The sequence below is a fragment of the Simochromis diagramma genome, unplaced genomic scaffold (genome assembly GCF_900408965.1).
Source record: "Simochromis diagramma unplaced genomic scaffold, fSimDia1.1 OVJJ01000685.1, whole genome shotgun sequence".
In the NCBI taxonomy this organism is placed as follows: Eukaryota; Metazoa; Chordata; class Actinopteri; order Cichliformes; family Cichlidae; genus Simochromis; species Simochromis diagramma.
The window spans coordinates 8,714,569-8,736,583 of record NW_024387477.1 but is presented as its reverse complement, the minus strand read 5'-3'; the positions used below and the strand labels follow the sequence as shown (position 1 = coordinate 8,736,583).

At 42.3% G+C, this 22,015-nt stretch overlaps 1 protein-coding gene across 2 annotated transcripts in view; it reads right to left on the bottom strand.

Moving 5' to 3' along the window:
- Positions 1–21,921, bottom strand: part of gabrb2a (gamma-aminobutyric acid type A receptor subunit beta2a) — a 33,396-nt gene extending 11,475 nt beyond the window's left edge. For both annotated transcript variants that reach the window (XM_040016394.1, XM_040016395.1), the window contains exons 1-4: positions 21,719–21,921; positions 21,482–21,582; positions 20,967–21,034; positions 6,800–7,020 (exon numbers count right to left, since the gene is read on the bottom strand). In XM_040016394.1, coding sequence (XP_039872328.1) covers positions 6,800–7,020; positions 20,967–21,034; positions 21,482–21,582; positions 21,719–21,792 — 464 coding nt within the window. In that variant the 5' untranslated portion in view covers positions 21,793–21,921. The remainder of the gene's footprint in view (positions 1–6,799; positions 7,021–20,966; positions 21,035–21,481; positions 21,583–21,718) is intronic.
- Positions 21,922–22,015: the final 94 nt, after the last annotated feature.

The window sequence follows — 22,015 nt, the reverse complement described above, 5'->3', positions numbered from 1 at the left end:
TAAAAGTCATGCTACATTTACACTTTACATTCATTGGACATTCAGTTCAACAACAAGGATCCCTCAGTGTCGCACAATCATAATTTGTCTTTATTCATAATTGCACTTTCCATCAATATATTAGTTCATATGTCCTTTTATTCTTTATTTCTTCAGTTTCACCATTTTGTGAAATACAGTGTTTGTAATGGGAACAAATGAATCTTGCTGCTTATCACTGAATTTGAACTAATACAAAAATAAATGAAAGGTAAACTGTCCTTATAAGAGAGGTGATGTGAACAAAAAGGCTTCATGATGATCATTTTACAGTGTTAAGCTGTAAAACAAACCCGCTGTCCTTATTTGAGGGCTTATGAGGGTCACCTTTGCACATCTCTGTTCAGAAATTGGGCCTCAGGAGGATATGCAATTTTATAAATCAGGGACAATAAATATTAAATAATTTAAAAAAATCTGTTGTTTACCATTAAAAAACACAAGCAGTGGTGTCTGGATTTGCTTATTTTGATAAATCAAAGACTTTACGTCATTCCACTATTTATAAAATCATAATGGAAGTGCTACCATGGGAAAAAAATTTATGACAAAGTGCTGAAATGTATATTGTTTGGTGTGCATTGTCATCTCCTGAAAGCCTGTAAATGTTTTAAACATGAATAGAAATGGGCAAAAAAATGTTCTGAGTTCACACATTTTTCAAATCGCTGCTGCTTTGAGATTGAGAACGTGGTCCCGTGGAGCTGCGGGGACACTATGGCAATAAAAAAATACAATCACAATGGCTTCTCTCGGTTAACTTCATCACATCTACAGACGCGTCTTTAAGAGTGCCTTGTCTTTAATAATTAAGAGCAAACTTTATTTGAAATCTTTCTGCATAAGATGTTCAGCTCCCTCAGGCCGAGCCTGGCAAGTTTGGGATTTCATTTTTTCGAGCTGCAGAGACTCGCAGTCTTCTTTCACACACTCGGGCTCTCTCCGTCTCTGCCTCCTTTTTTCTTGCTCTCTGGGCTCTTATGTAAGAGCCAGTTAGCAGGGCCATGGTGCACTGGGGGATTAAAACAGGAGGCTCATTTCTGTCCTAGTTTACCCCTTTTTTATGGCCACAACTTCCCAGGATGTTGCGCTCGCACAGCCGGGCACTCATCACTCACCATCATCGCCATCGCCATCACTAAATCATCGCGGTGGCACAGAGGAAACACAGGGGAAAAGCAGAAATGAGGCCAAAATGGCAGGGGTAAAAATAACAGCCTATTTATAGCCCACCTACATCATCAGCAGAAGTCTCACAGCTTTCTCGTCTGAGACTCCGCACGGCTGATCAAGAACTGCTTCTGCACCCCCCCACCCCACCCGGCTGAGCTAGAGCATCCAAAACCTGCTCTAACAATTACCCCAAAAATGCAAATAATGAGCACGCAGGAGAAGCAGGACGAGGGTTTCTCTCTGCAGGATTCCCTCCCCATCTTTGAATCTCCTCCTCCTCCTCGTCTTCGTCATCTCCACTGCAGAGAGAGTCTGCTGTGGACCTCTGCAGCAGCAGCAGCAGCAGCAGCAGCAGCAGCAGCAGCAGTTGTCATGAAGCACAGGCTTGTTTGCTCTTCATCAACATCAGAGCCGGTCCGTCTCTCGCTCATCCCAACCTGCCGGCGGAAAGGCCATGCTCTCGCAGATCACGCAGAATCAAACACGCTACATTTGCTCTGCGTCGGAGCTAATAGGACAGAGTCTAAAAAAGGCTGTTTTTTTCTTTTTTTGTCTATGTTCCTCTAACAGTTCAACCCAGGCGCTCTCTCTCTCTCTGTATATGTGTGTGTGTGGACCCCCCTAAGGCGGCCTGTGCACCTTTATTCCAAATGACCTTGTTTACGGACATAACACAACCACCACGAATTCCCAGACAGAATCTCATTTCGAGGGAGCATCAGAGAAGAAGAGGCCAAAATGCAGAGGGGAGGAGGATTTTTGCAGGTTCCAAACCTGGTGCAGGCTTACTTAAACTGACATTTTATCATGCATGCAGGCATCAGGAGAAAAAAATAGAAAGATCATTTCAGAAGTTAAATTAAGATGGAGAAGCTTCCTCCATTTTGGATAGAGAGCCCATGTTGAGCTGAGCTAACACATGCAGGATTGTCTCTTCCTGCTCAGGCAGGTCACAGAGCACATCCAATCAAAAAGCAGGAAAAATAAAGAGGTTTCTACGTTTCCCTCTCGCCTGATCGGTAACTTCAGAAGGAGATAACTCTAAAAGTGATCCCATTGACAGCATTCGCACGGGATATCATTGTGCATTTTAGCTGCAGAGCAGAAGCGCTCCTCGGCCTGACAGAAGACGACGTCAGTCTCCAAAGCACAAGGATGTGTCCTCTCACAACACAAAAGGAGTTACAATATTCACAGAGAAAGGAGGGAGGGTGGAGAGGGAGTGGGGAGAATCCTAATAATTTCTCCATTTTGAATGAAGTCTGACCTTCACGTCTCTTTCTCCCTCTTCGGCTCAGTCTCTCTCTGTATGCCAATGTGGAGCGACATACAGCACGAGTCACGCACTCGGTGTCTATATTTCTTTTTCATTTTTTCCTCCATTCCTGCATAAAATGAAAAGCTAAGTGGAGTTTGTGTTTTCCTGTTGTGTGTGTATATGTGTGTTTTTTCCTCGCAGCCTGGGCGGTATCTGTGTTATTGGCTGAGTCTTTTCAGGGGCTGGGTAATTAGATCAGACTGCCTCTCCCCGAGAGTCAAACCGAGCTCTAAAGTGACAGTTGGGAGCACTGTTGTAATTTTCTGCTCCTCCTGGTAATTGAAGACCAGGATTTGGCAGGATTGGGATGCACTATATATCCACAGAATAAGGAGTAAACAACACCCTCACTCTTCCTCCTTCGTGTGCACCCCTGAAAATAACACTCACTCATTCACACACACATGTACCCAGAGACACAAACTGCACACACAGACACACACATCTCCTGCAAACTAAACAGTTTAACCTACTGGTGTTTGCCAGTTAGCGTGTTAGCTGGTTTCAGCTCAGCACAAATACTCCTCCTGCAAGATCAATAATATGTTTACTTTTGCCCCTCATTATCTGAGGATTTAGCAATATTACCTGATATTTTATAGTCAAACATTTTAGCTTAATCTCCAAAAAGAGAGATTCAGCATATAGTAAGGGGGTAAAATTATAGGGGCAGGAAGCTTTCTGGTTTTCAGTCTGTAGTTCAAGCACTATAAGATAAGTCACCTTGAGCAGGCTTTACTTGCATTAGAAGGATGGCATGTGATGACTATTAGCTGGCAATTATTACTTGCCAAAATTAGTTTGCTCTATCCAGAGGCTGAGTCAGCAGACCAGTCGGTAGATTTTAGAATAAATTTAAAATGTATTTAAACGTTTACAGACGGTTGTTTGGTTGAGTTTTTCTGTGTTTATATTGTGCAGATTGAATAAGAGAGTCGCTGTGTCCTGCATGTGGCTTCATCTACTCCCGTGATTTAATATCACAGCAGAGGTGAAGATATCCTGACCGCACCGCTCCATAAACATGTCAGCACCCATAGATTTCTAAATTACATCTTTTAGTTTCCTACCTTCTTCATTTCTTATTAATTTAATGCAAAACTTTGCTCTAATAAATGAGGAAATGAAGAAATCTCTGTATGTTTGTGATGTTTAACAGCCATTCATGCAGTTTAGTTCAAAATTGGCAGGTGTGCCACTGGAGGCCTCTGGAAGTGCTGTGTAGAGTTTATCCACATAATAAAACAGAAAAGTGGGACCCACCCACTCCATACTGCCAGTGGATATTAATCACTGAAGTCAATGACTTTTTGATTGTCACATTGCTGCAAATCAAAATAGAAAAAAACAAATCACAAAATACACTTGACTTGGAAAAATTGGTGGTTGCTGGATGATTGCATTTAATTTTTTTTTTAAAAATGCAATGGCTTGCAAGTAGATGAGTATCCAAAGTCCTCAGCCACTGGGGGACCACTTAAGATTGCAAGATGATTGCACAGGTCGCCTGATGGGAGGCAACCTGTCTCCAAACACTTGTCATCTGACTCACTTTCAGAAAAATCAGCTAAGATTTGCAAAAATGTATTTAAAATTTATACAAGCAGAGAGATTATAAACACATCGGGATCAATCTGAGTCAGTCTGTGCTAATGGATCCAACTTATCTGCAATGCATCTCTTTGCAGTAGGAGACTTGGACTAGTTGCCAACTGGTTGTATTCTGGTTCTATTACGTCAGAGCAAGGTTGCCAAGGTTGTCTTTGTCATGTTGCAGTTGAATCACTGTCCTGAAGAAACTATGTCACTGTTTTTGGAGGAATTTCTGAATTTCAGAGATTCTGGCTGGACACTGAGTGGAAGTAGGTAAACAGTGTGGTTTTTCACTTTCATGTGGATTTCTGTATATGCAGACGGCAACAGACAGCAAAAGGTTTATGATTTCCTGCGATTTATTCATTCACAACCACTTTACATGGAATTGTGACCTTGACCCTACTCAGTTGCAAACTGATAACACACTCATCGCCTTTTTGACAAACCTAAGCTGCACTGAAGAGTGCAACTACCTGTAAGACCTGGTCCTCATGGCTAAAGCAACCATTTCAAAAGCAACAAGATTACAAGATTTCAAAGGCACAGCTGCAATAATTTTAATTACCCTCCGATTCTTCAATGTACTTTTACATCAATAGTTAATGTTTATGTCCTACATACATATAGATTTACTCATGAAAGTGGTCCCTTTCACAGTTTACATGTTTATAAATAATTAGGAAATGGCTTTCAGGGGCAGTAATTATGGTGGAACTACTTGGAAACATTTTGTCTCTACTTTTTACTCAGATACATGTATTTGACAGCTGTAGTTACTCCACTTTTCCTTTTTTTTATATTTTAACTACAGTCAGTCAGCTTCAGACATATGATGCAGTGGTATGAATTAAACAGCAGTGTGTAAAGAAAGTGAATTTTATTGTCAAAATGACTAGTATCCACAGTAAAAGCTTTCTTACTTAATAATGCATCCGTTTTTAATTTGTCATAACATGCTGATATAATTTTATGCTCTTTCTGCAGCATAATTTTAAAATGTTCTCCCCTTTACTGTTTCCTTTTTACTTTAACTCTTAACTAAAACTTCTTCCACCACTGCTGACCTTTACCCCGATGACATGCCTTGAATGAATTCACATCCCCGGACCTCTGACAGGATGTGTGCTCACATACATCCTCTTTCCTATAGACTCTCAGTTAGCCATCTTCTCCACACCCAGTAAAGCTGTGTTGTTGCAACCAGCTGACCCGTCTCTACAGGTACGTGTCAGTGTGCTCAGAGCACGCAAGCATCTGGCCGGGCTGACTCTGACAGCAGCTTGTGTCTGGACTCGCTAGCATCAAATAAAACCTAGACCAAACCCACGAACCAAATAACGGAGAAGCCGGCAGGCACCGGCACTGACAAGGACAACGCATCCGAGGTAAAAACCACATGTCTCTGCTGCGCACACCCCCTTAAAATTTCACAACACTCTTACAACTCCCCTGGCTTTCATTGCTTTTTGGCTGTTATGCAAAAAATATGTGTTAGGCTTATATAATTGAGTCAGAGTGTTCGGAATTACATTTCTCGACTGTTGAGACAAAATGTAGCGATGAATAATGTGGTGCAGTGCAGATACTTAAATTTTTTAAGCAGCCTTTGCGCAAGAAGGGCATCTCAGTCAAGAGAGGGAACGACTGCAACATCTTGAATTAGCAACAATAACCTCAGCTTTTAACACACACACATGCATGAACACACACGCACACGAAAAGGCAGTGACAGATCAGAGGAGGCAGCGGCACAGTGATGGACGGGTTGCGTTAGCATATGCAGTCAAATACGCAGCGTCAGTACAAATACAGATTCAGTGTTTGTATTGAACTGCTACATTATTGATTATGACTTTATCAATTATGGATGACAGCATCCTCAGAGGCATCGCAGCCCTGCGCCACAAAGAGACGTCGTGTAGATGGGCTGCACACAATCAGAGTCAGTTCAGCTTTTTATTATTGATGATCATCAGGAGATATGAAAGGCTACAGTACAAGTGCATATAGTTCCTCCTATACACACCTCCTATACTTCATTACGACCCGGGGTGTTATTTTTTTTTTAGATTTGTGGCTTGTGTGCAATTAATTCGATGACATTAGCATGGAAAGTCAATAAGTCAGTGGTATAGATTATTGAAATCACTGAACTCTAACTTAAACAGTCAAACGTAACCTTTCTGTGCCCAAACACAATCACCAATCCTTTGATATCAATAAAGAAGCGGGAAAAAAACAGGAAATACACACATTTGCACTTTTTCTTACTTTAACAGGTGCTAATTTTGTGTCATATCAGCTTTTTTAGTAATCAGATTTAGGTTATTCTTTGAAAACATTGTCTTTTTCAATATATATATAACCCTGGGTTTTATTTTAAAATGCCTTCTTGTTGAGCAGCGCTACACAAACACACCTGCCTCGCTTGGCCTCCGTGTTGCCTCTTCTTTTCAACCTTGTTAATCATCTCAGAAAGCGGCACCATGGGCGGCCTCGTAATAATCCCTCATTGCGTATGAAAAGTGCAGCTTGACTGCTCTGAGTAGAGTTTGTAGAGGCTGAAATATCTTCTCTTATTTTCTTACGTTTTTTCTTTTTTGTGGTCCAACCAGATCATTTGCCAATAAAAACAATTCATAAAGACACAGCTATGACACATAAAAGTCTTACCTGAGTCCGTACAGCACCGTTCCATCAGGGTGGAGACGAATCATCCTGTTCTTCACTGTGACGCCATGCACAAAGGACTTCTTGTCGTTGAGGAAATAGGTGTCAGGGACCCACAGCTGGTCAGCCACTCGGTTATCCAGAGTCAGGTTGTAAGCAATCTCAGAGTAGGAGAGCCGCTTGTCCCGCCACGCTTGCTGGAAGTACATTGTCAAGGTGTAGTCCTGCCAAACAGAGGTGAACTACATTTAACGCCACAGTCAAACTCATTGTACATTTTTTTTATATATGTTTTATTTTCATCACCATCTCAACCGGGGAGCACATAAAGCTCTACCGGGATGTCATGTCACGCTCATGTCTGAGCCGTGGCACGTTTTCATGGGCTCTGCATAGTGAGAAGGTCAGCCAAAAGGTCGTCGGTGGTCTGAAAGGCCACAGCCTGCACTAGGGGGCCCGTGGTGGCCGGGGTTGGGGGGTTAATATTCAACTATCCTCCATTAATTTTTAGACCATAACCAGAGGGCAACTTTCTCAGCTGGCTGACTATTGTCTCATGCTAAAAATATCTGCTTCCACTTGAGCGAATGAAGCTGCCTTCTGCTTTACAGAGACAATACCCTCTTTAATGCAAACTCCTGGTAGATATCTGCAGCTGGGGCTTCCTCCCTCTCTCTCTTTTTTTATGTTCTGACTTTGCATAATAAACAATCACAGCGACTGAGATTCAGGGGAGACTTTTCCAGATTTAACCTTAGTGGGGAGGGGGAAAAAATCAGTATTTATACTGTACAGTTTGTTTTTACACATGCTCAGAGATGTGGTAGAAAACCGTACCTCCTCCTCCTCCCTCTCCGTGTGTATCTTTTCTCTGCTTCTCACTCTTAAAAAAAGACTCACACCCACACACAGCCACAGCGAAAAACAGCACTGCAGTCGGATCTGCTTGGTTACAGTGTGTTGCAGTGCAATCAGCGAGTGGGAAAACAAATTAAAAAATACGGTCCATGAAACAAGGCCCTTGAGCTTTTACTCCAAGCAGCCATCATCATCACTTATCGCCGTGTTTCTATGTTTCCGAGCCCCATCAGAACACATTGGCGTGACGCTGCCGCACAGTTGCCACTGAACACTAAATTCACTGTGTGCAGCGTGCCCGACCGAAGTATTAGTGTAAAAAAGGCCATCTAAAAATACACCAGATTCTGCCATCTTGATTTTTTCTTTTTCAGGAATAAAAAAAAGTCACGCGAGGACAGCTGCTTCCTTATCCTGTTTTACAAGGGTTCCCACTGAACCCTCCTCTCACACTCGCTCCCTCTCTGTCTCATTATCAGCCTGTCGATCGGATATCTCTATCACCTTTGGGATCGTTAGCTGCTGCCTGCAGGCTCAGAGTACATCACAAACCCAGGCAGCACATCCTGTGATACACTCCTGTCTTTATCGCAGGAAAACAAACAGGCCTCTCTTTAGCAGAATTATAAAAGAAATAACACAGAATATTAACCCAATCTGAGAAGATGGTTACAGAAATTATTGTTGTGGAAACTTTCTGTTAATGTGGTGTCAGTCTTGCAGAGAGAAACACCTCAAGACATTTTGGTGGATAAAGTCACAATGTGACAAGGAGGCTAAGTAATAAAGACAACAAACTGCAGTTCCTCACGTGGCCACTTGAGGCTAGCTTCAAATGTGAGTCAATCCCCATAGACCTCCATGTTAAAATGCCCACCTTTGCACCAGTGCAGTCCATCTGGTCACTACTAGATATTCTGCTGAGGCAGTGTCCTTGCTTTTAAAGCCCCAGCTGCAACTCAAAAACACTCAGAATAACTCGGATAATAGCGATAGAGTATGTGTATGCACCTTGCTAACCAAGCAAGCAAGCGTTAGAGATGCTAATAATTTAGCTATGCAACTTTTCTCGAACTGCTGTGGTCCATGAAAAAAAATTGTCGGGTTTCTTTGTGTCAGTAAGTGTGTATTTGTAAGTAATGTGCTTCAGCAGGGCATACAGGTCATGCCATAAACACATGAGCAATAGGGAGGCGTTGTCATGGCAACCGAGAAAGCAAACATTGACCAAATCCTTTTTAGTGCCTAAACCAACTGCATATTTTTAACCCTATAAAGCCTTAACTATGAAATAATTGACAGTAAATTCAAATTTTTGGGAATCAAAGTGTTTAATGAACCTTCTGAGATATTTTATATATATATATATATATATATATATATATATATAGAGAGAGAGAGAGAGAGAGAGAGAGAGAGAGAGAGGGAAGGTAGTCAGAACTGAGGGGATTGAACTACCAGAAGGCAACATTGCAGACATAGAGGACAGTTACAAGTACTTGGAGATCCCGCAGGCGAATGGGAACCATGAAGAGGCCGTTAGAAAAGCTGCAACCACCAAGTACCTGCAGAGGGTCAGGCAAGTCCTGAGGAGTCAGCTGAATGGTAAGAACAAGATCCGGGCCATCAACACGTACGCCCTGCCCGTGATCAGGTACCTGGGGGGTAATAGGCTGGCCAAAGGAGGAGATAGAAGCCACTGACATAAAGACAAGAAAGCTCCTTACCATGCATGGAGGGTTTCACCCCAAGTCCAGCACCCTGAGGCTGTACGCTAAGCGGAAGGAAGGGGGCCGGGGACTGGTGAGTGTCAGCACCACAGTCCAGGATGAGACAACGAACATCCAAGAATACATTGGGAAGATGGCCCCAACTGACCGAGTGCTCAGTGAATACCTCAGGCAGCAGAAACCCAAGAAAGAGGAGGGAGACGAGGAACCATCATGGAAGGACAGGCCCCTGCACGGTATGTACCACCGGCAGATAGAGGAGGTGGCTGATATCCAGAAATCCTACCAGTGGCTGGACAAAGCTGGACTGAAAGACAGCACAGAGGCACTAATCATGGCAGCACAAGAACAAGCTCTGAGCACAAGATCCATAGAGGCTGGGGTCTATCACACCAGGCAAGACCCCAGGTGTAGGCTGTGTAAAGATGCCCCAGAGACAATCCAGCACATAACAGCAGGGTGCAAGATGCTAGCAGGCAAGGCATACATGGAACGCCATAACCAAGTGGCCGGCATAGTGTACAGGAACATCTGTGCCGAGTATAACCTGGAAGTCCCGAGGTCAAAATGGGAGATGCCCCCAAGGGTGGTGGAGAATGACCGAGCTAAGATCCTGTGGGACTTCCAGATACAGACGGACAAAATGGTGGTGGCTAACCAACCGGACATAGTGGTGGTAGACAAACAGAAGAAGACGGCCGTAGTGATCGATGTAGCGGTTCCGAATGACAGCAATATCAGGAAGAAGGAACACGAGAAGCTGGAGAAATACCAAGGGCTCAGAGAAGAGCTCGAGAGGATGTGGAGGGTGAAGGTAACGGTGGTCCCCGTGGTAATCGGAGCACTAGGTGCGGTGACTCCCAAGCTAGGCGAGTGGCTCCAGCAGATCCCGGGAACAACATCGGAGATCTCTGTCCAGAAGAGCGCAGTCCTGGGAACAGCTAAGATACTGTGCAGGACCCTCAAGCTCCCAGGCCTCTGGTAGAGGACCCGAGCTTGAAGGATAAACCGCCCGCAGGGGCGTGCTGGGTGTTTTGTTATATATATATATATATATATATATATATATATATATGTATGTATGTATGTGTGCGTGTGTGTGTGTGTGTGTGTATTTGCATATATTAGTTTTAGTTTGCATAATTTTTGCTGCATCCAGCATTTTTTGTGTGCAAGTTATGGTGTAATTTATTTATGTTGTTCTAGAGAAAAAAAATCACTCTGATCTCTCAAAAACAAATATATCAAATGTCATACATTTAACGTTAAGCGTTAATCAATAACATATTTAAAAATGACAGAAATTACATCTGAAAAGTCTGTAGCTCAAATTTGAGTCTCTGCCGTTAACAGTGAATTAATCGGCTCCACAGCCACAAATCCCTCCACCCTCCGAATGAAGACTGTGGAATCAAATCAGTACATATGACAGTGGGCCGATGAAAAGTTGTGTTCATGATGGGAATTTTATATTGAGGTTAACAAAATGATGCCAAATTTGTGCCCAGAAACGCAAATCATTAGATTAAAAGATTATGATAAACTGCTGTGAGGAAGGTTTGTGTCCAAATATTCTTACTTCTGCCTCCAACAGCCAAGATGGCGACAAAAACGATAGTCCATAAACCAAAGGGTGATGTCACAGTTGCCAGGTCCATCTTTAATATAGAGTCACTGGTGTGAACCGGGAGTGCCATAATCCTATTTTTGATTTTCTTGTTTGCAGTCCCAGCTCTCAACTTGAAATTACTCGAGTAACTAAAACCTAAAGATTTAAGAGTCACGAAGATATAACAGAAAGATAACCAGCAATTTCTGGTGATTATTAGTTTCAGTCCATTTCAGCATTATTACACTGAAAATGAAATGTCCTTTCTTAAAATGACATGATGCATTTAACTTCAGTTATAGTGATTATTCAATTTAACTTGTTCACACTGAGTTTTCTGGACTTTCAGCCTCCATACTTGTTTCAGCTAATTATAATCTAAACAAGGAGCATTGCCACACTCAAAGGACTGCTACTGTTTAGGTGTAAGTTCAGGTAATGAATTAAGTAATAATCAGATTGTTAACATAGCATGTTGTCTTTAGATGTTGATGATACAATGGAAAATGTGTATTTCAGCTCATTTATGTGATTGTAACATGTGTTTAAAGAAAGAGTGTGAGAAGATGGAAAAACAACCGACTGTTTTCTGTGTTCGAGGTCATGAGGCACTTTCTGTGTCGTTGTTATCAAGCAGGTGCCCACGTGACAGTGAGAAGAAAACCCTCCACAGCTGATCACACAGTTTGTATCCACACAATGAGCATAAAGGAGCTGCTAATTTCCTTTTCTGTATCGATGCTAATGTAAAGACTGTCTGTACTGTATTGATCCCTCTGCAGAGTTTCTTTCAATAAATCTCAGAAAACCAGTTTGGCTTCAACGCTCAGTTTATTTTTTTCATAAGAGTTTGTTCACTTTTCATGGAAGAAGACAGGGGCCACTGAAAAAAGAAAAATGAAAAAAAGCCAAAAAATTCTGACATTTTTCTGACAAAATTCAAACTTTGATTCCAGACTTCTGTTTTTAATTTTCAAATTTTACAATTCTAAAGTAAAGTCAGCTTTATTTTAATTCACCGATTAGAATAAAACAATAAAAAATAATAAAAATAACAGCCTGTTACCAAAATCTGTCGCTACTCCCCGTATAAACAGTAAACACTCAATAGCAGGCAACAAATAAAAATAAAAATCTGATTTTGGATCATTGTGAAGTGTCTCCTGTACTCGGATACTAAATGAGTCACATATTCACAGCGGACATTTTATCCTGTCATAGTAGGAAAAGTTTAGGTGTTACTAATAAGATAAAGATTTCTGACATGACAGCGTGACAGTGAGGCAGTTACACATGTACTTTTCTGACTGTGACCTTTTCTGAGTGGACACCAAACGATGTGAATGCTAAAACCTGGATTTTAAAGATGCCTGTCCTCATTTTAAAGTGTTGAGCTTGCATATTTGCAGGGCCTCTGCGTGTGTGCGTTAGAGGTTTTAACAGTATAGATATGCGCAGAGAACACCTGGGCCTGCACGCTGCCTCCTGGCTGTGCTGTAAAATGGCAGCATAATTACGTCCTTGCAGATGGTGCTGTTTACCTTGACTTGGACATCACTTGAGCATAGAGAGAGACACAAAGTACAGCTGCCTCACCTCTCTCTCTCTCAGTGCAGCCTGAGAACCAAATCTGCAACACAGAGTACTGCAAGGGAACAGTTTTGTAACAGACGAAGTGCTGGCTGAGTCATGCTGTACAGGTGCTGTGCAGTAAAATAAGCAGGACAACCATGTTATTTTTATGCAAAAAAACCCTTAAAAGCCTAAAAAAATAACGAGATTATCTTTGAAAATCTGACAAATATGTTTCTGCATCTTGTATATTAGCATTCAGTCACTAGGGCTGTGTAAGGAGAGAAAATCCTGATTGACTTTTCTCCAATCCGCACCCAGAAAAAAGCTGCAGCTAGTCGGAGCATCCCATGCTTGAGCACTGGTCTCCAGAGCGACCTTCAATCTCCTTGTCACAAGCACTTCTCAGAAACTCCATTAACATCACACAGACAGCCCAGTAAGCATCAGTGAGGGAGACATCTTGTGGAGAGCACCAACATTTAAAAGAAAAGGCACGACAGCACCGAATACATAAACACAAAGAGCATACAAACGAGGCTCGGCTAACTTGAAAAAACATCAAGGCTGGGTGCACAGTGACAGTGTCTTGCTGCAGATATGTTTCTGGGCTAACAAACCCCCATTAAGAACCTGACAGAGTGACAAGGAGTACATTTGTGTTTCCCTGAGAAATCTGACAGACTATGGTTGTTACAAGTCCTCCATTACAACTACATCAGCTGTCACAAGCGACATAAGAGGGGGGCTGCACATAGATGGGCTTAACACAATATACTGCTGGGTTTGTAAATTTAGATTTGAGGGAAAAGTTGACTTTAAGCATTCACTTTTCATAAACATATAAACTGCTTCCTCTGTTCTGTCTGTGCAAAGCAGTCACATTAGGTTTAGGACGGGGTAAGGGTGATGGTATGTGCCTGAAACTTGTTTTTGTCTTTTCAGATTGAACTCATTTTTAGGTGACATTATTTTCCAAGTCTCCTTTTTCCCAGAGAATGGTTTGGTTTATTGAAATTGCTAATCAACAGTAAAGGATGATATTTATCATACATTTATTTAGGTAAAGGTGAAATTCCCTTGATAATCTTAAAACAATAAAAATAAAAAATACTTTTGCACTGACTACCCTGCTACCTTGATTATAGTGAAAATTCACTAGATTTTATATAATACATATAACATAATAAACATAAGGAGTAAGAAACTGTAACTTTACTTAAGAAAATTGTAAAAACAAAACAAATTTAAAAAACGATAAGGTACCATGAACGCTGCTCAGTAATACAAATAAAATACAGCCGTTTACTGTGATTGGGTGTGCTTGTGTTACCACGGTGATTTGCTGCAGTGTAGACTTAGTAGGAAACTAACGCTAAAATACGAGAAACCCCGTTGCCAGTATTTACTCTTAATCAATAGGATAATTTTTTACAGTGTGTGAAAAGACACGTCCACAGACAGTCACTTTCATGTTCTTTATTAATTTCTAATTAATAATTTATTAAGTCGCTGTCCTGCACTAATTCCCACCGTAAAACATAATTAAATGTGATGGATATAATTTGTACTTGTTGTTAATAATGCTTTCTACACAGCACTCCCTTTTTTGGTCAAACATTTTCTGCAACAGACCAGTCAGCCTCTCTGTGGTTTATATCCACACAATGATAAATACATTACAATATTTATGAAAAAAACATTTTTACTTGTTCGTTGTCTTCATTAAAAGACTAGTTTTATTATTAATAATACTAATAATAATAATAATTTTTACTAAAGATATTTTCACTGTGGTGAAATATACACATTAAATAAAAAATAATACTAAAAAAAACCCGGATCCATGGATGTTTGGTTTGTGCACCTTTCCCTCGTCTCTCTGCAGCTTTACAGCAGTAGACAGAAGTCCACCATATTGCTAATGCTCTCCTGTGCTTGGTCCTGCTGTCAGGCGCTCCAGCAAAAGCAGGAAGAATCTGCTAATAACAAAATCTGTGTGTGAGGAGACAACTGGACATTTGGGGAATAACGAGCTTGTCTGCAGACGTCTCAGCATTTACAAGCGGAGGCACATACCCAGAACAACTGGTCAAGCTGAGCGTATTCATTTGTCGTTCTCTATCTGTGTTTCTGGTTAAGTACAGTCTTCAAATTAAATATTAGGGGTCAAGGGGGCTGTAAGTGCATTCTGAATGAGTTGCCAGCCATGCACATCCTGAGGGAAGTGACAACATGGCCTTTATGACTCTCTTTCCAGTTGGTCATTTTTCAGCTACTTAGTTTCAGTGGAGAAAGTGCCTGACAGAATCATTAACAGAGTCATCAAAACACATTAAAGGCTTTTAATGGAGCTGGATAACTTACATCCCACTTTAGGAAGCTTAGATTTTTTTCCCTTTGCACTGGCCACAATGAAATTAGATTAAAACCAATTTAAAGTTTGTGCAACTTTATGCTGCGGGACTCTACAAGGGTAAGTTAATAATAAGAACATTCAGTACATTAGCAAAGCAGCGATTTCCTGTTATTATATAAGTCCCGTTGGAAGAAACCGTTTAAAAATTGGCATAATGTTTGCATTTCCATTTAAGTCACTAACTGCCTAGTGTTCAAAATATGCATACTTTTCCATATTTAACAATGTATGTTTTGCCAGATTTTACCTTTAGGTGTAGCATAAAGCTCATTAGTGTGCCTCTTTACAGTACCTTAGGTTTAACAGTTTAAGTGACCATGGACTAAACATTAAGGCAGAAGAGCCGGCATGCATGTAAGAAAGCTGCAGGATTAAGTGTTGTTCTTGCGCTGTTGTAATTATACTGCTTACCATATTAATCTGTTACTGTGTGCGTCCACTCAGCATTACTAATGACAGTGTTCTGGATAACCTGGATTCTTCTCTTAAGCTTTTTTGGAAAGCTCAGCAGAGCAAAGGCAGAAAGAAGAATTGAAGCAGCAACACATGAAAAAAAGTCTTTCTTGTATTTAAATGGTAGAAAGGTGTGAATATATCTGAATGAAAATGTGCAAATTTAGGTATCTAGGTGGTTTTTTAAAAGCCATTCATCACGCAGAAGCTCGATCAGTTTTTAATCAGCTTAGATGATAAGCAGGGAGGGTTGTGGGTTCGAAGCTTCTGGTGATCTGGAGGTTTGGACCAGGCATGCTCTCCCTAGGTTAAGTGCTTGATCCTAAACTGACTCCAGGTGTGATGTGAACACCTGTCTGTGTCTCTGTGTTGATGGGATGGTGTTCAGAGTGTCCAGAGGCTTTGAACCAACCACAACCAGGACTCCAGGTGTATAAGAAGTTAAGAAAATGGATGGAGAGAAATAGAAATTATAAACAAAATGCTAAAACAAAGTCAAAACAACCTTCACCTGGAATATAAGTGATAGAAAAACCTCAACAAAGTCTCATCAACAAAAAAAGAGGCCTTTTTTCCCTTGACTTCATTGGATCCACCATATAAAAAAAGAAGAAGAAAAAGAGGAAAAAGAAATGGCTGGGTTGTCATAGCAACACTGAGTAAAAATAACACAAGCTTATTTTCCACAAGCTGAAAATAAAATGGAACAGGATCAGTTTGGACAAACAAGATCAAAATGGTTGCTAATTCACAGACACACAAGCGAAGCTGCATCACACGGACGTGCTGCACGGCCGTTCCCGTCCCTCTGGTCATCGGCCGCCGTTATCTGACGGCCAGATCCCGTTACTCACGTAAAGAAACACACCAGTCGGGATAAAGATCTTAATAAAAAGCTACACTCACGCCCCACTAATTCTTCCATCCCAGAAGCCACCACAGCTGGTTTGTTTAAATCTTTTAATTCACAGCCAGCTAATTAACATTCAGAGAACAGTATTATAGTACAGGCAGTGCCTCTTAACAACCACAAACCTCAGGTATTTTACATGTAATTAACAACCAGGAAGGAGAAGAGGGAAAAAACAGAGGAGTGAAAATACTCATTTAACTTCCTCCGCATTCCTGCCTTGCAGTGCACAGCTATGCTCAACATATGGATTGCATACTGAAGGCATTATTATGCAGCGCTGATGCATTGCTGAGACAACAGACTCGACTTGTATTTAATCAGCTGCACCGGCTGTGTGCAGAACACTTTTTAATGCACCGTAACCAGGGTTTGGGTTCCTGGATTTGTGGTTTCAGCGAAAAAACAAACAGCATTATGCAAATCAAACTTCCGCTGCTAAGTGAGGGAGATGAGTGATGGAGAGGACAGACAGACAGACATTGATAAACCGTGGAGTAGGGTTGGGGTTGGGGGTCTCGGCCATGATATCATATCTGTGCCATATTTTTCACTAACCCCAGTGAGTCAGCACAGCCCACCCAGCAAAGATGTGTGGTCACACCTCGGACTCGGAGGACACTTTCCTCTCAAAATAGCACATTAGTAATGTCATGCAGGCGAGGCTGCTACCACAGCGCTGACTGACCTGCACATTTTTATGGCCCCACAACATGGCTGACCTTTGAGCCTGAGCAGGCCAGTGCTGCAGACCGCACAAGAATGTGCAAATATATATATATATATACATACATGTATACTACTTCACAGCTGTGGCACAAACACATGTGAACAGGCACTGATACAGCGAGAGGAGCAGCAAAACTACAATTCCCACAACCGCCATGGCCTTCATGTCAGAGCAAAAAATAAATAAATAAAATAAAATAAAAATGCCACAATGGCTTCAATCAGCCACCCCCCGTTCAAAATGCAGAGTTCATTCTCCACCAGAGGCGTTTTTAGCGTTAATTAGAGGAGCGAGCAGCTGTCTGCAACCCAGTGCTGCACACCACCATGAAAGCGGGCCTGCACACAAACAGCTGATTTCAAGATCACTTCGTACAGCCAGGGGTGCCACCGGGGGTGGGGGCATTGGCCACCCCCCAAAATTTGCTGCCCTCCCCTTCCTGTCCTATGTTGGTAATAATGTAATAAGGTTGCAGAAAAGCTGGTGCCAATCCCTGGAGAGGTAACAGTTCATACTCTTACACAATCTAATACTGAGAATTATTAAAGTGATGCCTGGGACTCCCAATCAGTCAATGAGTCAATCAATTAACACAGATTATTACCTTTTTTTTGTATCTTTGTTGTCATATTTTTCAGGTAACCTATACTTGACAACAGCATAATAAAACTGGAAATTATGTTTTTGGTGTGCCACCCCAAATACTTGTAGTGGCCCCCATATGGCCACCCTTATGAAAACATCCTGGAGATGGCCCTGCATACAGCTGATTCCTCCATTTTCCTTCCCCTCCACAAACTGCATTCATTTGGAAACAGACATGACTTGGATGAAGTTGGATTTATCCCCTAGAAAAGCTTCTTCAGAAATCATTCCCATCCGAATATATCTTTAGACTTTCAGTTTTGCTTTCAGAAAGTTAGCCTTTGCTCTGAGGGTAGCCTGCAGAACATTTTTTGATCTTGAAGATGGTGAAGGTGGACAGCACCTTCAAAATCAGCTTAACTATTACAAGTTTAACATCTCTGCATTCTTCATTTTAATTCTGATCACTTGCACAAATTACAAAAAATCAATTTTCTTCTAACTGCCAGCTTGGCATTACAGGCAGAAGAAAAAAAACAGGCATCAAACAATGCCATGGACATTGTTTGATGCCTGTTTTTCCAGTGGCTATCTCTGATGACACTGTTTAGACAAGACTGCACGATGCACATTTGCAGTCATCTAATTTGCTCTGTTTTTAACCCCCTACCCTGCACCAAAGTCATAACAAACTTGTGGTTTGTAGCCAAATCTTGGACCACAAAGGTCCCATAGATTACTTTAAAATACAGCAGACCTCCAAAAGAGTGTGGGAAATTATGCACAAGCATGCAGAAAATTTCCATTTCATTAGGTGACTCTGCCACAAAAATCTTGGGTTTTGATACAAGTTTTAAGGTTGTATAATTTCAGTGGGGAAGCTGAAAATAACTGACAAGGAATACACACGTGTGCTAATACTGGATGTCAAAATGGAAAAAAGCGGCACTGCGTTTAGGAAGGACACTCCTGATCTTCTGTGCTGGCACAAAGGTCTGCAGCAACTTTACTTCAGCTCACACCATGTGTGCAGATATCATTAGAGAAGATGCCGAAAGTGATCACAGTAACCTTCACATCCCTCCCACCCCGCTCCTCGCCGCCTTCATCACCAGTTTCATCCTCGCTTCTCTCTCTCCTTGTTGTTTTCCCTCTCAGCACTTTAATCTTAAAAGCAAGCTGCCCCTGATGAGGAAGATCAAAGCAGCCCTGCACCAAGCACAGGTCACCAACTCCATCCTCGTGATCATGGCGCACGGTGATATTATTGATTTCTCCGAGATCAATCTTGTCAACTGCTGTTATCCTCTACTGCACCAAAGAGAAGCCAGACGTGAAGATAGAAGGAGGAGGAGGAGGAGGAAATTCCAGCGTGTTATGTAAGTTGCAAGGAGGATTTTTCACAACGTAGCACAAGTCCACAAGAACTTAGACTTTTTTTTTCCCCTTTCTTTTTGTCTAAATTTGTCTGTCGTGTCAGAGGGACGCTTGTGCCGATTTGGCAGGGAGAGCTTTTCTGAGAAATGAGAGAGATGAATGCTCTCTCATAGCCACGGGGAGTTGCATGACGTCAGTCGCCATTCACTGTTTGCGCTCATTTTTGTGTTTTGTCACAGACACACACACACACACACATGGATGTATGAAGCAGTGTTTTTTTCCAGATGAATGCCTGCATAGATGCCTAGTTCTTAAGTAAGATAACCCTTTGGAGCAAGGCAGAGGTGGATTACATGGCTGCTGAGCCCAGAGTCACATCCAGGGATCCAGTCAATGTGGTGGGAGGGAAGGATGGAGAAGGGAGAGAGGAAGGGAGTGAGAGGGAGGGAGAGAGACAAGGAGAGGCGGAAGCTGGTGAGGGGTTTCTATTTCAAATCTCCCCGGACCCCCAAGGCACTTCCGTTCTGGCAGCATCCTCCACCAAAATGAATCATTTCCATCAAAGGAGAAGCTCTGACCATTGAGTGCTTTTCCCCACCCAAAGCAAACTCACATCACTGTCGTATCTATCTGCTGAAAAAAAAGAAAGAAAGCCCACTCTGTCCGCTTTCAAACGACCGTCAGACACAGCGGCTTTAACGGGCTGCCAAATCAAAATCTGACAAGCAAAATGAACTAGACGTCAGCTCAGAAAAAAGGAAAAGAAAAAAGAAAAAGCTTCTGTTAATGATAGAAAACACACCTCCTTCCATTCCTGGTGGCAAACTTGTTTTTCACGCTCTTATATAACACATCTATTATGTTGCCCTGCAGAGAGGCTGCTTTAGAAATCATCTTTTCTCACACTCTGAGTTCTTCAAAATGGCCTTAACATTTTCATTACCCCCCCCATCCCCACCCCACCCCCTCCTCCCATGAGCAAAACCACTAATTTTACAATGGAGGCAGACAGTATTTGATGCCCTACAGCTGCAGTGAAGTAGCTTAAACTGCTTGGCAGTGTCATGTGTGCTGCAGTGGTCCATCTGTCTGTCAGTCACACGGATCAATAGGTGGTGCTCTTGCATGGGCTGCTTAAATCCCCCCACCTATCTGCCCTATCTCCAAGTCGCAGAAGTTCTACATCTTTGTGCACCCCCGAACCAAAACACACACACCCACACCCTCCTTCTTTTGTGTGTGTGTGATGGTGGGGGGGTTCTTTTCCACCGTCGTGTGATTATACATTTATTAATAACAAATTGCTGACGTCATCTGACAAATAGAGGGGACATCGCTTGTGTAGAGGTTGATGATGAGATTGGCCGTTGAATTAAAAAGAGCGAAATTATGCGCATTTAGAGGAAAGGTGGCGTTCTAGGTCTCCTTCTTTTTTGCGTGTTTTGTGCGTGTGTGTGAGAGAGAGGCAACAAAATTACAGCACCGAGGCTTGACAACGTGAAGCAGTGACACGCACACACACACACACACACACACACACACACACACACACACACACACACACACACACACACACACACACACACACACACAGAAGCAGCTCTCTCCGTGCGCGCAGCCGGGGCTGTGCGTCCGAGTGCGCCAGTGAGTGTGTGTTTTGAATTCAAATGCAGCAACACACCAGAACTGCAAATGCGGAGACTGAGGAGAGGATGGCGATGATGTGTTTGGGGTAGTAGGAGGGGGGACGGAAGCCTTCACATTTTTTTTATATCCCCCCCACCTCTAAATGTAATTAACGACCTGGCTCCATCACGTATACTGCCCCCATGATAAGTATAGCTCACTTCAGAGGATATAGCGGCCGTGCCAGGTACATTTGGCAACATGAAGCGGGCGGTAATGATAATAAAGATTCACCTACCATGTTGACTTCTGAGACCATGTCTATGCTGGCTATGTCTATATTCATCCCCACAGCCACCGGGGCACCTGTGAAGGAAGGAAGGGGGTGGTGAAAAAGGAGGCATTAACACGGGACATGAATTATTCTCACCATCATGTAAATTTTAACAAATTCGTGACGCCAGTGCAGGTTCCTCTCCGAACCCCGCACCTACAGAAGGCTTGTGCATCATCAGCCCGATCAAGAAAAAAAAAACCCCTACACGCTTGATACACAGATGAGCTTAAATGGTGTTAATTTCATTTATTTAGCGGCGTAATCAAACATTGATGAGCGGTATCGATCACGTTAAAAGCCCCCCATCATCATATGAAATATATGCACATCATCTCTCTTGGGCTAATTGGAAAGGCCTATTTGACTGTGAAGGGATAATTATGTAAATCAAAGCAGATTTTGCGATTCATTAAACATGTATCGCACGTCAGGAGGGCGTGAAAACATGACATTCCCGTTTTCAATTTGCTCGTTACCTCCGAAATCTGGCCTCAACCGAATGTCGTATCCTTTCATCAGCCTGTCCACTGTTTCTTTTACCAGAGGCATATTGCTCGGATCTTTGATATCCTTGACGCTGCGGAGAAAAGGGTGGTGTAATGCAAGAAAAGAACCACATATTAAAAAAATAGCGCATTAATGTCACGCGCCAGGCACGCGTACATAGAGCTAAAATCGCATGCAAGACACACAGACGCAAAAAATGAGATTACCTTTGAGCCCACACAAAAGTCACTAGTAAAGAAAAAGTCAAAATCCCAAAGTGGTTTTTCCTGATCCTCCCCATCGCAACAGTTTTTGAGGCGCCTTCGGGATGCGAGTGAGGAGAGCGCACATCCAACTTACTCCAGACAGTGCAGAGGAGCCAATGAGGGGCGCATGCGTGCAGCCAGCCCAAGATCAAAGAGTGGAGACTGATGATGGTGGATGAGCAGTTTCCATTGCAGAGAAAAATATTAAAGGGACAAGTGAATGTGCGTAATGAAGAAACAAGCGTTTGTGGCAGGAGT